Source organism: Branchiostoma lanceolatum, chromosome 18 (assembly GCF_035083965.1).
Source record: "Branchiostoma lanceolatum isolate klBraLanc5 chromosome 18, klBraLanc5.hap2, whole genome shotgun sequence".
NCBI classification, from domain to species: Eukaryota; Metazoa; Chordata; class Leptocardii; order Amphioxiformes; family Branchiostomatidae; genus Branchiostoma; species Branchiostoma lanceolatum.
The window spans coordinates 844855-861483 of NC_089739.1; the positions used below are offsets into that span (position 1 = coordinate 844855).

General features: G+C 43.5%; 2 protein-coding genes across 2 annotated transcripts; both read right to left on the reverse strand.

Annotated features, from left to right (window-relative positions):
- Positions 1–479: 479 nt before the first annotated feature.
- On the reverse strand, positions 480–5869 carry LOC136424543 (uncharacterized). Its single transcript, XM_066413158.1, has 8 exons — positions 5568–5869; positions 4795–4884; positions 4517–4575; positions 3914–4005; positions 3354–3427; positions 2824–2980; positions 713–1711; positions 480–659 (listed from the first exon to the last, which is right to left on the reverse strand). Exons 1-8 carry the CDS (start codon positions 5717–5719, stop codon positions 480–482), a joined length of 1803 nt encoding a protein of 600 aa, XP_066269255.1. The 5' UTR covers positions 5720–5869.
- Positions 5870–11847: 5978 nt separating this feature from the next.
- On the reverse strand, positions 11848–16450 carry LOC136424323 (succinate dehydrogenase [ubiquinone] cytochrome b small subunit A, mitochondrial-like). The gene is made up of 4 exons (XM_066412882.1): positions 16356–16450; positions 15211–15327; positions 14324–14462; positions 11848–12594 (listed from the first exon to the last, which is right to left on the reverse strand). The coding sequence occupies exons 1-4, from the start codon at positions 16393–16395 to the stop codon at positions 12426–12428; spliced, it is 465 nt and encodes a 154-aa protein (XP_066268979.1). The 5' UTR covers positions 16396–16450; the 3' UTR covers positions 11848–12425.
- Positions 16451–16629: the final 179 nt, after the last annotated feature.

The window sequence follows — 16629 nt, forward strand, 5'->3', positions numbered from 1 at the left end:
CTACAGACATACGTCTAATTTCTCTTCTTCAATTTGTTGACAAATTTCAGCTCAAAAACAGCTAGTTCGTCACCACAGAGCACCTTCTCATCAGAGTTACTTACAGCAAAGAAGGAGAAGCGGTGAACAGTCAAACCTGTACTAGTGACCACCCTGTACAAGGACCTCCTGGCGATTATGGCCAGTTTTTGGAGGTCCCTTACAGATTATTTTCCCAGGGACCCCAGCTTTGTCATCTGTCTGCAATTATAGTCGAAGCAGAGGTTCTTTGACTTGTTTTGGACTCTTTTTAGGCGTTTATTTGGTATTGTCTTGGCTTTTCAACATATACTAAAAAGGACCGACAACACGGCTAAAAGATGTCAAAACGAGCCAAAGAACCTAACCAGTCTGATTTGACCATTTTCAAGCCCTTTGAGTGATAACTGTACACAGATTTGACTGCACTCTATTCTACTCTAGAGTAGGGTTGTACCAGTTTAACCGCCCTTTTTGCTGTTGGTCTCTATCTGTGCTCGCTTGGAGTACTCTTGCCCCCGCTCCATCAGGCCTCGGATCTCCCGCTTGAAGAGCTTCAGGATGACGCGGAACCACGCCAGGTTCAGCACCGTGAAAAACACATATCCCAGGACGCTGCACAACTGCATGGACAGCTCAATCTGCATGGAAATACAAAACCACGGCAAAAAGTTTTCATGATCCGGAACCACGCCAGGTTCAGGACGGTGAAAAACTCATATCCCAGGACGCTACACAACTGCATGGGCAGCTCAATCTGCATGGAAAAACAAAACCACGGCAAATTAGTTTTCATGATCCGGAACCACGCTAGGTTCAGCACCGTGAAAAACACATACCCCAGGACGCTGCACAACTGCATGGGCAGCTCAATCTGCATGGAAACACAAAACCACGGCAAATTAGTTTTCATGATCCGGAACCACGCCAGGTTCAGCACCGTGAAAAACACGTATCCCAGGACGCTGCACAACTGCATGGGCAGCTCAATCTGCATGGAAACACAAAACCACGGCAAATTAGTTTTCATGATCCGGAACCACGCCAGGTTCAGCACCGTGAAAAACACGTATCCCAGGACGCTGCACAACTGCATGGGCAGCTCAATCTGCATGGAAACACAAAACCACGGCAAATTAGTTTTCATGATCCGGAACCACGCCAGGTTCAGCACCGTGAAAAACACGTATCCCAGGACGCTGCACAACTGCATGGGCAGCTCAATCTGCATGGAAACACAAAACCACGGCAAATTAGTTTTCATGATCCGGAACCACGCCAGGTTCAGCACCGTGAAAAACACGTATCCCAGGACGCTGCACAACTGCATGGGCAGCTCAATCTGCATGGAAACACAAAACCACGGCAAATTAGTTTTCATGATCCGGAACCACGCCAGGTTCAGCACCGTGAAAAACACGTATCCCAGGACGCTGCACAACTGCATGGGCAGCTCAATCTGCATGGAAACACAAAACCACGGCAAATTAGTTTTCATGATCCGGAACCACGCCAGGTTCAGCACCGTGAAAAACACGTATCCCAGGACGCTGCACAACTGCATGGGCAGCTCAATCTGCATGGAAACACAAAGCCACAGCAAATTAGTTTTCATGATCCGGAACCACGCCAGGTTCAGCACCGTGAAAAACACGTATCCCAGGACGCTGCACAACTGCATGGGCAGCTCAATCTGCATGGAAACACAAAACCACGGCAAATTAGTTTTCATGATCCGGAACCACGCCAGGTTCAGCACCGTGAAAAACACGTATCCCAGGACGCTACACACCTGCATGGGCAGCTCAATCTGCATGGAAACACAAAACCACGGCAAATTAGTTTTCATGATCCGGAACCACGCCAGGTTCAGCACCGTGAAAAACACGTATCCCAGGACGCTACACACCTGCATGGGCAGCTCCAGCTGCATGGAAACACAAAACCATGGCAAATTATTAGTTTCACAACATTTTCATGACCCACAACCACGCTAGATTCAGGACCAAGGACGGAGAAGATGGTATAGAACACCCAGCGCCGACCTCGGCTGGGGAGGGGTCGGGAGCAAAGTCATGGGAAGGTCCTGAATTAGTGCTGCTTACCGGTACTGTGTATCGGTACTGTACCGTAAAAATTGATTAGGTACAGGTTCAAAATACTGGATCATGAAGTACCGGTACTGTACCGATATAAAGTTACACCAAGTATGTGCTTATTTCATGACTGATCTCGACCTCATGGCCTCATGCAGCACCAAACATGACCGAAGCAACAAAACAAGGGCGGGAATTTGGCGGTAGGAAACCTAGTTATGTTTTTTGAATAAAGAAAATGACAAGTTGAAAACAGTATCGAAGAAGTTCAGAAAAACACATGTATTGTTCAGGTACAGGTACAGGTCCGAACCTGTACCTTAACCTCTGTACCGGTACTTGTACCTGTACCTGATGTTATATTTAGCTACGCAGCACTATCCTGAATGTGTGACAGGGGCTAAGGGGGTTGTCAGAAGCTCGATGAGAGCGAAGAAGAAGAAAAAATAACCGTTACGAGAACATTCTTCGAACAGTGACTTAGAAAAGGGTAGCGAAAATACGCACCTCCAAATTTTCGACGACTCCTGTCCGTCTTGTTCACGGAGTGGCCTAGTCTCGCGAGAACACGAGACTAGGCCGAGACTTGTGACGATCTTCTTGCCTCCCCCGCTACCCTTTTCTAAGTCACTGTTCGAAGAATGTTCTCGTAACTGTCAAGAAAACGTGACTGATGAATTTATTCAACGAAAAAATGACCCAGTCTCACCTTAAAGAACTCCCCGGTGATCATGAGCTGCGTGACGTGGTAGGCGTAGATGGGGATGAAAGCGAGGCGCGCGACCCACCACGTGACGAAGATGAGGACGCCTGTGCAGGAGAACAGCAGGCTCTTCTCCGGGTACCCCAGCGCCTTCAGCATGAACCTGCAGGGAACACGTTCACATGTAGCATGTTTATGAAAAAAAGTTAAAAAAGGAAATTCTTCTGCAAAAATGACTAATCTGATGATGAAGCATGTATGGTAGTAGTTCGATAAGCTAGTTCATGGGTTGAAGTACGCATTTATTATGTACTGCAGACATCCTCATTGTCTTCAAATTTCACATAAAACACCCTATGCATACGCACTTCACACCAGGAACTAGCTTATTCTTCAACTTGATCGTAATGAACGAAATAAAAATATGTTTTTGGAGGGATTTGCCGTTTTTATTATGACATTCACTGAGTGAAATATTATTCCAATACAAACAATATGTCTGAAATTATTATAAGTAAGAGGTAGACCCAACTCACCTGAAGTTTACAAACGGGTTGGTCAGCTCCATCATGAGGAACACGTTCACGTAGTAAGGTATGGAGGTGTTGGCCTGGGGACAGGGACAGATAACGAAGTAAACATTTGAATAAGAACGTGCATTGGTTTTAAGATAATGCATTAAAACTGTGGAAAACGGGTTGAATTTTCGTGACTTTGGCGTATTTAAAGTTCGCCATGCTAAATATTTAAACTTGGAAGCTTATGTACATAGAATTAAAGTCGCGTGATTATGACATCCTACATGATGCAAATTTTAGAGGTCTGACTCTTCGGGATTTAACCTACCAACATGGCGACCGTGACGTCATTATTGGTTGGCCTAAATCAGCAACAATATGTGACGTCATGTGCGAACTAACCGCGGTGTTTCTGATGGGTGCGCAGGTTTAACCAACCAATATGGCGACTGTGACGTCATTGGGAACCATGTAGTTTCTGACAAGGGCGCAGGGTTAACCAACCTACATGCTAACATGGCGACCGCGACGTCATGAGGAAACCGTGCTGTTTCTGATGGGTGTCTTTTGTTACTCACCATTCCCAAGAACCCGCTGATGAGAGACACCACGTGATGCATCAGGAAGTACACGTCACCGAAATAGGGGTGACAGATCATCAGCAACAGGTCTGGAACAAAAAACAAACAAACAAACAAACAAATTGGTTAATAAGAGATGCGGCAGGGGTGTACAGGCAAATTTCAGAGCTTCATTGAGTCTTCATCGATGAAGGTTAGACACCAGGCCAGGATACGCTTTCCACTCAGGTAATAAGATGCGTTAGGTAACAGTTTTATTTCTTATTACTCAAGCAACTGGATAGATTTTTGAAACGGTCAAATATTTCTACAGTAGTATTATCCGCAACTTGCATCCGCTAATAGTGGTGGATGATATCTGAAACGTCTGATTGTTTGCAAAATCTACCTAGTTGCGTGAGTGCACTGTTATCATGCGTTCCTTGAGTCTAGAACCAACCAACCAACCAACCAACCAACCAACCTTCCAACTAACCAACCAACCAACTAACCAACCAATCAACTTACTAGCCATTCAAACGATCAATAGATCAACCAACCAACCAACCAACCAACCAACCAACCAACCAACCAACCAACCAACCAACCAACCAGTCTTACCTGCGAGACTGTAGCCCCAGAAGAAGGCGCTGGTGTGCCTAGTGATCGCGCAGTTATACCTGTGCGGGAGGGAAACGCAAACTTGTCTAAGACTTATAGACATTTAGGATGTCTGCAGTACCAGTTGTTCTTAGTTTATTCTCTCGTTAATCACTTAAGTTTATCATAATTACGTTTATTGTAATCATTTCTACAAGTGTTACCATCCTCGTAACTGGTATTTCAGTTAATATGATTGTTTTTATCATTTTATGTCATGTTTATCAACATCTACCCACCAGAGCGTTGTAGGCTTGAGCTCCTCCACAGTGAAGTACGCCGCCCAGGAGGAGATGCAGACGACAATGGAGTGACTTCCCGCCATGAAGCTGAGAAATATTTCAACATCATGTCAGTCATGTGAAATATCAACGCATTTAAAACATATCGGAAGCTATATTATCTAAAACATGTAAAATATGTGGTTTTGTAGAATGCCCACCTCAGACATGTGGAAGAAAGCGAAAAGAACAATCTTAGTTTCTTTGACCAATCCCTTTTTGTGCACGACCACGTCTTTATACCTAGGCAATATTTCAATGACCGTCTGTTACCTTTCTCAGGGCAGAACTGACTGGTTCTACTGGTACTGCAGCTAGGTGTCGCTGCTGCAGTGTGAAGAATGTGGTCCCAAATGTGAGAGAGTTCATATCCCCCCTCATCACGGTTAATGACTAACCTAGCTGTAGTGTGAAGAAGAACAAGTTGGCATTGCCCTGATAAAAGTGACAGACGGACACCAATTAAGATGATATCGATCAAGAACAAAAACAATGTAGTACATCCAATGGCCGCAAAAGTCTTGAGACTACCGTTTATGTTGTCATGTTCATTTTTAACAGTCTTGCGTAATTTTTGTATTGACAAGTTAAAAATGATGGGGTTTTAGACAAGGCGAACTTGAGTCTCTCTGAGAGACTGCCAAGCTGATTTGTTAATAACCTTTAGGTGCAAAATTTTGGTTGTGTACAAAGAACCTCGTTGTCCAATGATTTACCATCTGTTTACTTACATCTCGTTGACCTGTATCTGCTTCTCCCACGGAAGCGCGTTGTATGCCGGGAACCACAGAGGCACGACCCTCGGACTGACGAACCGGTAGATCATCAGCATGCCGAGAAACGAGCCGGCTGCCGTCAGGAGGTGACTCAGTTCTAAATCCATGGCTGGATCAATAAAGCAATCAAAATATAAATCGAACAATAGATCATCAAAATGTCTGTGATACTACCGGCTGGAAGAATAGATCATCCCATTTTTTATGGCCGCCCTCTCTTCAACACTTGGCTTATCACACAACCAGCTGACATCTTCAATAAACCAATCAATCAATCAACCAACCAATCAATTAATCAATGAATCGATGTTATATCAATCAATGAATCGATAAACCAGATATTCGATCAGTCTAAGGTTTATTTCACAGATCATGGCACCGGAATCACCAGGAAAGTGTCAGGAATCATGAGTACATGATCAACTTTCCGTCTAATAGTGTGTTCATTCAATTTGTGCCCAGTGTTCTTCTTAACAAAGCAATGAGGTAAAGGAATAGCAATATAGCTTAATTGCAATATCCAGGGATTGGAACCCCTTACCTTTTGATCCGATAGCCGGATTATTTAGCAATAGACTATAAGCCAAGAACCATGTAAACACTGGCTGAACAGCCTTTCAGTAATCGTGCAAAACTCCCGGGAAATCAATTGACGGAACCATCGATCAGCCCTGGCCCTCTTCGATGGTTCGCCTGAGGCGAGAGACAGACGACAGCTTGGACAGCAGGCGACCGCTTAGGGTTGCCCAGCAACGGGATCAGGTTGCCTGGCAACTGCCAGATCGAGCAGCCGCGCCGAAATACGTCAATACAATTATCACCAATCATGCGAACATAAAAATGACCTGCCGTAACCCACTGGGACAGCGCGACGCAATAAAGGGATTCCATTCAATACGTTCAAGCTGGTAGTAATTTATGTAACGCCGGGGTGAAGCCCATAGGATTTAGTTAATGGACTTACACCCACTTAACATACTTAAGATGGTTCTCAAAATGTCGGGGTCTAGTTCCCACAGCAGGCTATCAGGTGGTTGTTTTTACAGTCAAATCTGACAAAGGACCAATCTATATGTGGACAGGTGCACTTTAGAAAGCTTCCGAAAGTGAAAATGGGAAGAATTATGTAAAGGACCACCGAAAAGTGGTCACATTAGGCAGGTGGTCTTTATGTAGGCGCAAGTGGTCACATATACAGGTCTCTCTGTATTGTAAATTTATGCTGATTACATTTTCTGTCATTTAGTTTTGTGTTTTTGTTGCTTTTCAAAGCTGCTACTCAAACTTTTACATCATGGATCATTCCAATTTTAAAGAAAAGGGTCCTTCTAAATTACCAATCTTGCCAACTGTCTTAAACTTCTTCTTCTCCTTTTAATCCTGTCGGACGATCTGTTCATCTCTACTCTTGCAGAGTTTACCACACGTAGTACTGGTGAAGGCTGTTGTTTGGCATGGGGCGTGTGTCTCTTTTGCCTTCCAGACAAACACCCACTCACTCACTCACTCACTCACTCACTCACTCACTCACTCACTCACTCACTCACTCACTCACTCACTCACTCACTCACTCACTCACTCACTCACTCACTCGCTCACTTCTAAACAGATACGGCATGATAAAACCGCCCACAGAAGAGCCTGTTGTTGAGACTAGTCGCACCAGCTGACAGTGTGAGAGCCCGAGGCAGTCCAAGTGTTGAAAACAGGGCGACAAACCAGACGGGATGGAGGGACTTGGCCCCGCTCCATGGCATCGGACCAAATATAATTACTTAAAAGCACAAAGGAAATGGTGCCGCTGACCTTTGTACACATTGATTATAACTGCACCCCAATGGAGTGAATGACTGTTCTCGACTTCTCTGACTTGTGCTGTGTCTGTGGGTCTGTGTGTACGTGTGTTTCTCTGTGTGAGTGCCTGTCTGTCTGTGTGTGTCTGTAGATATCACGGTGTGTGTATGAAAATTATTTATAAACTTTTTTGAAAATTATAAACTTTATTCAATGTTTACAACATCGCAGGCTGAGACAGCCTGAATTGCGTTGCAATTCACAAATTTTGCAGCTATCAACACGTCATCATTTCATAATAAAATTAAATGTTAAAATTACACAGTATCACAAATCGAAGGTACAAATGACACGATAACATGAATTATCTCAAATCTGCTAACAATCTAAAAGAACATCGTATACATATCAAGATAAAACATTAAGAATACAGTATTGAAGGTCAATAGTGTCCGCTTTTTGCTTATCATTCTTGCATGATTTTGAGCGTTCTAGGAATAAAGGATTGTTCATGTCTCTTTGTTCGGCTGAGCGGTATTTTGAAGGTTAATGTTCGTCTAAGTTGGTATGGAGTGTCCTCGGACTGCACCAGGAACTGCCGGCAGGGGTGTGTGCCGTCCGCCACCACCCTCCCGAGCTCACGCGCGTCTGCGTGACTATGTTTGCGTGACTCTCTGCCACTGTGTGTGTGTCACAGTGTGTGTGTGTGTGTGTGTGTGTGTGTGTGTGTGTGTGTGTGTGTCTGTGTGTGTGTGTGTCTGTGTGTGTGTGTGTGTCTGTGTGTGTGTGTGTGTGTAGGGTTAAGTCTGGCATGACTGGTTCACTGTGTTTGCACAAAAGTTGTTTTTCCCCGTGCTATTTCTCTGTCAAACAGAATTCCCACGGGAACCTAAGACTTAAAGTCCTTGGGATCTATAATTCAATTCTAACGTCCGAATGCAGCAAATGTTTAAAGCGCCTGACTTTCCGGCTATTCAGAATTTGAGTCAGGCTTTTTAGGGGGGGGGGGGGGGGGGTACTTCTGATAGTAACTTTCTACCACATCTATTCACGTTCAGAAAAAAGGAATTCCAAAAGGTGCTACTCAAATTTAAAAAAAAACGACTGAAATTTAAAGGCACCTGACGAATGAGTATCACTATTTGATATTCAACATAACAGATGAAAGGCAAGGTATTTGCCATTAATATCGACTTCTATGACGTCAACAAGACACCCCCTTGATGTTTGTAGGCATAGCCTTCCACCCCCTGATGTTGTTAAATGGTATCGCCCGCCGGACGTTTTTGCAAATCCGGTTGTGATTACGTCATGCTAGTCAAACGTGGCTTTGTGCGCTCAGGCGTCAATGGGCAAAACAAAACACAATGGGAGCACTAAACCTGGCTCAAGAACGGGCGTCTTGAAGCAACAAACTTCATCTTAAACATCTGGAGAAGAATAAGATGTATACCAAGGCGAGGCGCGCTCTTGCTTAAGGGCTCTTAAGGTTTTTTTTGTAATCGTATAATGTATGTAGAATTCAAGGAGATTCTCATAAAAAGATATGCAAGCAAATTGTGGCATTTGCAATTTCCAGTTGTAACAGGAATGCAAGTCGACACTTTGCGGTGTCCAAACCGCCCACCTGTCACCTGGAAAACGCAACAATTGCAGTTTTACGACGCCGCCGTTTTGCGGCGTCTAGAATGTTCAGCATGTATTAAAAGGAAGGAAAAAAAGAGCAATACATAGTATTACGTCTCACCTGTATAAGATAGCTCTCCGACTTCGGGCTATAGTCCTTTCCTATAGAGCTGCTGTAAGCGCGAAAACTAGACCTCTTTGCAGCTGCAAACGCCGTGCACTCGTAGCTCGATATTGTATGATCACTGTGCTGCATAAGGCCTTATCCAGTGACACGTATGTAGCTACACACCTATCATAACTACCGCCGGCTCCGGGTAGGACACGTTTCCAACCGCCGCGAAGATATTCCGGACCTGCAACCGGCTCAGTTCGACGATTCTTCTCCAAAATATATTATCAGCGATGGGAACACAAAATGTGGGTGAGAAAAACAAAGCGATGAGAAAAAGCGCAACCCCCGTTTCCTGCAACCGGTCCGTCGGCTGTGCTTTTACATACAGAGAGCTGACCTGTGACGTCATGAGGGAGCATCGACCAATGCAGACGACTTTTTCTCGCGTTTCACGCTGAAGTGGGTTTTCCCGCCATGCCATTATTTGGAGCAAGTGGGCCGGACAGTAATCATATAATATCGGACAATAATCGTGCAATATCAGGCTACCTGTGACGTCATGAGGGAACATCGACCAATGCAGACGACTTTTTCTCGCGTTTCACACATAAGTGGGCTTTCCCGCCATGCCATTATGAGAGGTTAGTGGAGCGGACGGGATTTCAGCCCGGGGCCGCTCGATTAAACGGGTCAAGCATGCTTGACGAACGGAAATTTTATCCCGAACAACTTAAGCCTCCTGAAAAGCCTTTTTTCCACTGGTTGTTACAAGAGTAGCACACATTATGTGCCGTTAAATCTGTCTCACTGTACTGGGACATTTTAGTGCGCTTTTTTATAAAGACAATCAGCAGTTGTCCTCTTAAAAATTTGCATTCTATTATGACCCAGTTATGCAAATACCCAGACGGAAAAAAAGAAACAAGGAAACAATCTTTTTTTCATTATTATATAACTTGTTAGTTATATTCTAGGTACTTTATAAACAGGTTCAATGCGTAGTGCGATTCTCTCTCCTTTTGTCGAGAAAGACAAAAACATACGGCTTAGTGACCCAAAACATTCGATACAGTATGACTATATATAGATATGGAACGGAATTTACCTTTAGGGCAAAATGTTGTGATTGTCTAATACCAGATGGGAAGGGGATAGGCGCTAGTTTGTAATCCAATTTTCAATCGTCACAATATATCATATCAAAACAATATAACAGGAGTTTTTTTTAAAGTACGAGTTCGTTCAATGTTTAATGTTTTTATATCAAGAACATTCAATCGTAAGTATCTCTGCTGAAAAGGAAATTACTTTAGAGAGCAATAACGTGCAATATCGAACAGAACCACAACATACGCCTCTTCGTAATTCAGTCATCATCGTTCCTGTACAATACATAATTTGAATTTTAAAACAGACTTATTTCTCATGTTTTATTTTTGTCTGTTGTTCTTACATCGGAAATTTTAAGGCAAAAGTTTGCATACTGCAAGGCGACGAGCACGAGACGGCAACAGAACAGGGAGAAAACTTCAGTCTCCTCAGAAGACGGGGGAGTCACCATCTCAAATTTCAAACACTTAAATGCTGGGACAGATTCATACAAGCATTCATTTTTTTCCGCGTACCTTCCCCAGTGGAACGCTCTGCCTGGCACGGTTATGACGGCTCCCACAGCTGAGTCTTACCGTAACAGGCTGGAGGCCTGCTCGCCTTAGCCTGGGACCTCCTCCCCTACTTTGTTATATGGGGGTATGCAAGATGATGATGATGGTGAGGATGATGATGAAGACTCTACGAGTCTGGCTTTTTCTCTGATGGCATTTCATGATCAGTCGGTCCTATTGGCCTACGGTTGCTGCATCCACGTGTGCACAACAGACGCCAAAAGAACTGATATGCCAATTCGGATAAAGCGCCCTACTCGTAGATCCTGCTAATATAAGGAGGCTAGGAAAACTTGCATCTGACGATATTCACTCCCTGAAACTGCATGTGCCAAGGTACAGACTTTGGATTCATGCTGACTTTCCAGCTTTTTTAGTTCAGATTTATTCTATTTTCTAAAAGAAAGAAAGAACCAAAACGAGTGGACTACCAAACCTTTTCTAGTCAGCTAACACATCTGGCAGATTGCCCCCCCCCCCCCCCCGCGGTCAGACCTAATTTTGTATGATATATCCGTCCCTGGGGAGGGAAATATTCGGCTAGGTACCATCTGTCTTTTATGGCGATTCATCCGGTCTGTGGTGCAACTTAATTACTCCTGGGGATGGCTTCCTATTGTTTCAGGCCATAGAAAAACGATTATTTGGTTCCCAGGCTATAGAAAAAAAAGAAGAAAATGAACAGCAGGAAGGTTTAAGTAGTTTGACCCGGTATGGGTAGTGGGTTGTTGTCTGCTTAGTCTAGGGCATGGTATTTAGAAAGCGGAGCCCACCCCTCTCCTTCAACTACCTTTTACCCCCCCCCCCCCCGACCGAAGTCAGGTACCCATTTTTACACCTGGGTCTAGAAAGGAAAGTCATATCAAGTGCCTTTCCCAAGGGTCATCAGTGGAATGGCATGGGATTCAAACCCAGACTATGGGTTCTTGGCCAACAATACCACCAACATCATTAATGGAAATTACTACTTATTATACATAAAAGGTCAAGTGATACAAATGAAAGACACAATTAATGGCAAAACACACTTTGTGTATATTTTCAAGTGCTTTTATTTTTGTTTTCCAAAGCTGCTTCTAGAAACATATTCTGCAAACATAATCATAACATGCTGTCACTGCAGGAGTCACAACATCTGCTTTGAGTTTGACACACAAAAATATTTCTTGAGCATTTCCAGATTCCCCCTATTTTAGATTATATAGGTTTCAGCTTTTAAAGACTTCAATGCTGCCGACCCCCCTCCCCCCCAACAATGCACTCTGTACTGACTACTGACTGTTAGCCAAGGGTATATTCCCACATTGCTAAATCTTAAATGTGTTTGCTTGTGTGTGTTCTGCTGTATGAGATGTTGTAAAGACAAGCTAGGCTGTAATTCATGAAGCTCAATTCTACTGCTGCTATTTTACATGTTTTCTTTTTAGCATACGGTATTTACTATAGGTGCTCTTACACAGACAACATGCAATATCTTTTCCTTGTAAGACATTTTATGGGAAAAATGACCATCTTAGTTGTTCAATGGTGCTGATAGTATTCTTATTTCAGATCTTTTGTAATGTTTAATTGACATACACCAATAAAGACAGATTTTCATTCTAATCCACCACACTATAAGTCGTGCCAGATCATGGAGATCGCCTTGGTGATGCCGACGTCATTGTAGTTGAAGAAACACAGCCCAGCGAAGGCCAGGACAGAAGCAGCGTACAACCCCAGCTTGGAGAGGCGAGGCAGGAGGGGGCCATGGATGTAGTCTGTCAGAATCTGCTCAAAACCCCTGGAAATAACAACAGTTATCTTTTATGTAGTCTGTGGTACATAGTCACTCACTGTTACAGGCTGATAGTCCGTCACAATCTACTCAAAAACCTAGAAAAATAATAACAGCTATCCTATCAAAGTAGCATTAGGCCACACCAACTTGATTTTATGGATGACATCCTCTGGAGACCCCAAAACTAATGCGCGCGGGCGAAAAAAAGAAAAATCCTGCAAAAAAAAATGCTGCTAAACCACAGGGCTACTAGTACAAAGCTGGTAGTGCGAATTGAACCACAGAACACAGTTTATTTGTAGGAGGTACATGTAGGTACTCTCCAAGCAGAGGAGTGGGTCCGGCAGGTTTTTGGCGTGTTTTTAGGCGTTTTGTCGGGCTTTCTACTTAGAGAAAGTAGACAAAGTAGAAAGCCCCACAAAAACGCCTAAAAACACGCCAAAAACCTGCCGGACCCACTCCCCTGCTTGGAGAGTACATGCAGGTTGTCTTGTTCATCATAGCAGACTATTAGAAGGTATTTGGCTCCAAGGATGGTGGATGATATATGACTGTGATGAGAATACTCATATACACCCAGAAGGGCAGTTTCAACATACATGGCATTGAACTCCATATTAAGCATTCCATGGTTTACACTCACAAAGCCCTCTGCCAATCCCTCAATTCCTCTCCCATGTCTCTCATTATTGCAAAAGAAACGTGTGAGAGCCACTCTGGATAGGTCGTGTTTGAAATTGTCTGGACGATACTCGCTGGCCGCCGCGATCCTCTCGTACAACTGTGCAAACGCAAAATCCCCCTAACCAACGATGGCATACCAATCCACATACGCCCCCATGGCCAGTTTTCCGATAAGCCGGCACAATGCTAGCCTTTTGCAGCAATCTAAGTCGGCAAGTTCCGGAGTTCTGTGTAGCCTTGGAGGAGGTGATTTTTTTTTTTTTTTGGACAACAGGCGAAAATCAATGCGCGCGTGGATGTCATCCATAAGATTAAGATGTTGTGGCCTTACTAGACATATTGTACATTTACTGGATCCTGTCCTTGGTACTGAATAACACTTGACGTGTACTGAACAAGTGCAGTGGTACAAGTGCGGTAATAGGAGTATCAGAGAGAGATACCGGTGCTAAACAACACTCATTATTAAATCCTTTCTGTGGTACAAAAAGCCTAAATTATGACTACTGGTAGTAGTTCCTGTCCCTGGTGCTGAATAACACTCACACTGTACAATAGTGACAATAGGAGAACCAGAAAGAGAGGCACTAGGGAGGGACCACATACATAGATAAGTCATGTATTTTGTGTGAAATGCTATATGAACACTAATGGTTCCAGTCCTTGGTGCTGAATGACATTCACATTGGCACTGTTGTTACAATGGGGGAACTAGAGAGAGCAATTAGGGCTGAATAAAATATATGGATCAATTCTATATGTAATCTGAAATTCAACTTTGACCCTTGGTGCTGAATGCCATTCACACAAACACCAGACACACTGTTTCTTTTGGCAAGCAAGGCAAAGTACAAGACACTGAACAGGACTACTCTGTGAGATGACTCAAGAAGGTTATTTACATTCAGGGCACATTTACACAATTACAGTGGACACCTCCATGCCATGCTGTGTCACTGTGTTATCAATGACAGTAACGGAGTTAACGAACAAAATGCTATGTGTGATGAATAGATAAACACACAAATAAACAAACAAAAAGACGTACCAGTGCCCGTGGAGGACGACAGCAGCGGCCACACCGTAGTCGATCGCGGGGTTGTGAACAAAGTACGCCAGCGGGAATATCCCCAGCATGCCTAGCACCAGCACACGCTCAGCGTTCCAGTGGGACGAGGCAAGCGCCGCTACGGGAGGGAGAACAAAAGATGATGCATGACAAACAAGTAAAAGGTAAAGGTAGTCACATAGCTTCTTTTGAGGCTGTAGGTGCAGTGGGTTGTTATTCACCGTGTCTAGGGCACGGTATTGGAAGGTGGAGCCCAACCCTCTCCTTTCACCGCCTTTTACCTCCCCAACAAAGTCATGTACCAATTTTTACATCTGGGTGGAGTGAGGAACGTCGTGTTAAGTGTCTGTCCCAAAGATGCAACGTCGGTGGCATGATCAGGGGATTGGACCCGAGGATCTCTAGGTTCTGGCCTTCAGGGTAAAACAACCTAATTATTACGCCAACACAACGCCGCTACACAAGTGAACAAATAAACGTACCAATGTCCATGGAGGATGACAGCAGTGACCAGAGAAGTAAATCTACAGTATTTTGCACATATTGCTGTCAAGGAGGTACATTTGCCTGAACGGATCATTACATTCCAGGGCTTGAAGTTCATTTGGGGGATTAGGTGCACTGGTTCACCTACATGTAAGTTAAAAAATATAGCTAGGTGCACAGAAAAGTGCACAATATAAGATGAAGCAGAATGTCAGCAAAACTTTATCACAAACCCTACTGCCTCTCTAAAGAACTTCAAAAGAACCTCAAAATTTTGAACATATAATACATCAAAGTCAACAGCTTCAGTTTCGGGTGCACACAAGTGAAAGGTGACTGAGTGAATGAGTGAGTGAGTGCATAGTTAGATGAGAACTAACCCAGACTGCGCGGAGAGGTGTGAAACTGGGTGGTTGGAGCCGCCTGAAGTCGGTTGCGATGGGCGAGACCGGACGCTACGAAGGGCCGAGTCATCAGCTGGGGACCCAGCAACAAGTCTAAAGCATGAACACAACAAATGATGGTCAGAAAAAATACTATACAAGTTACAACACAGTACTTTAGTACACATATAGGCAAATAGTACTAGACAAGCTCAAGTCATTTACTTTCAATGTTGTAATAACAAATGTAATGACGAACACAGGTTCATAACAGTAGGAAGAGCAGATTACAATTACATGTCAGGGACCAAAAATGATTTATGATTCTGATATTCGTTATACATGTACATGCACAAGAGCAATATGATATTTTAGTATTTCAGCAATTTTATTACAGTGTAACAGTGGGGATCAACCTCCACTAACTGACCAGTCTAACCGGTCCGGACCTTTTAGCCTAGTGGTTAGCGCATTGATTTCCCAAGCTCTGCGGATCGGGATTGGTGCGGGTTCTACTCCCGGGAGCGGCGTACTCGCCACTTTAGGTTTTTACAGTGGTTCCCACACCGGCCCTGTGAGTAACGATCAGTTCACACAGGGATTATCGCACTCGGAGACTCGCCCCTTTGGGTTTTTACAACATGTTACAAGATTCAGCTGATTTTAGGTAGCATTTAATTTTTTTTCAGTTCAACATAGCTTTTTCGAAGATATTATTGTGTCAGTATCTATATCAAACATGAACACGTAATTTTGGAAACTGTGACGTCATCATAATGTGTAGGCTTGCACCTTGTATAAAAATTTCAAGAAGAAAAAAAAAGGATAGCAAAAAAGAAACGATAACCAAAATTAGGTGAATTCCTGTATTAAGTCGAACACAATGTTAAGGTTAGCTGCAAGTCGATTGCATGTCAGGGCGTGTCTTTTCTGATATCTAAGGAAAACGTGAACATTATGATGCATGTCTGTGTTACGTATGAAAGGTCACGCATCATAACGATGTCAAAACATGCCTGCTAGAGAAAGATATGACGTCATATGCATTTTTGATCAATATCATATTGAACTGATATGTTCAGCTTACTTATGCTATAGTTTTACGTCTCAGTCGTTGTTTTTAACAGAGAAAAGTGACTTACTGCGATTCGCAAGGCGCAAAATCCCAGCAGTTGCCGCCATCTTGGTATTTTTGTCCTTCGAGTTTTCAACTCTCGCGAGTATATACGAGATGGCGTTGTCCACTTTTATCTAAGGGGGCTTCACATTTCTTACATAAATGCTGTTGAAGGAAAGAAATTTAGTTGTTATCAATGTAAGTATTTTTCTATACAGTATTATGAGTGACGAAAATTTATTTATTCAAAATATCCTATATCAAAGACAAGTAAAGGAGATTTGACAAGACTGAAAGAT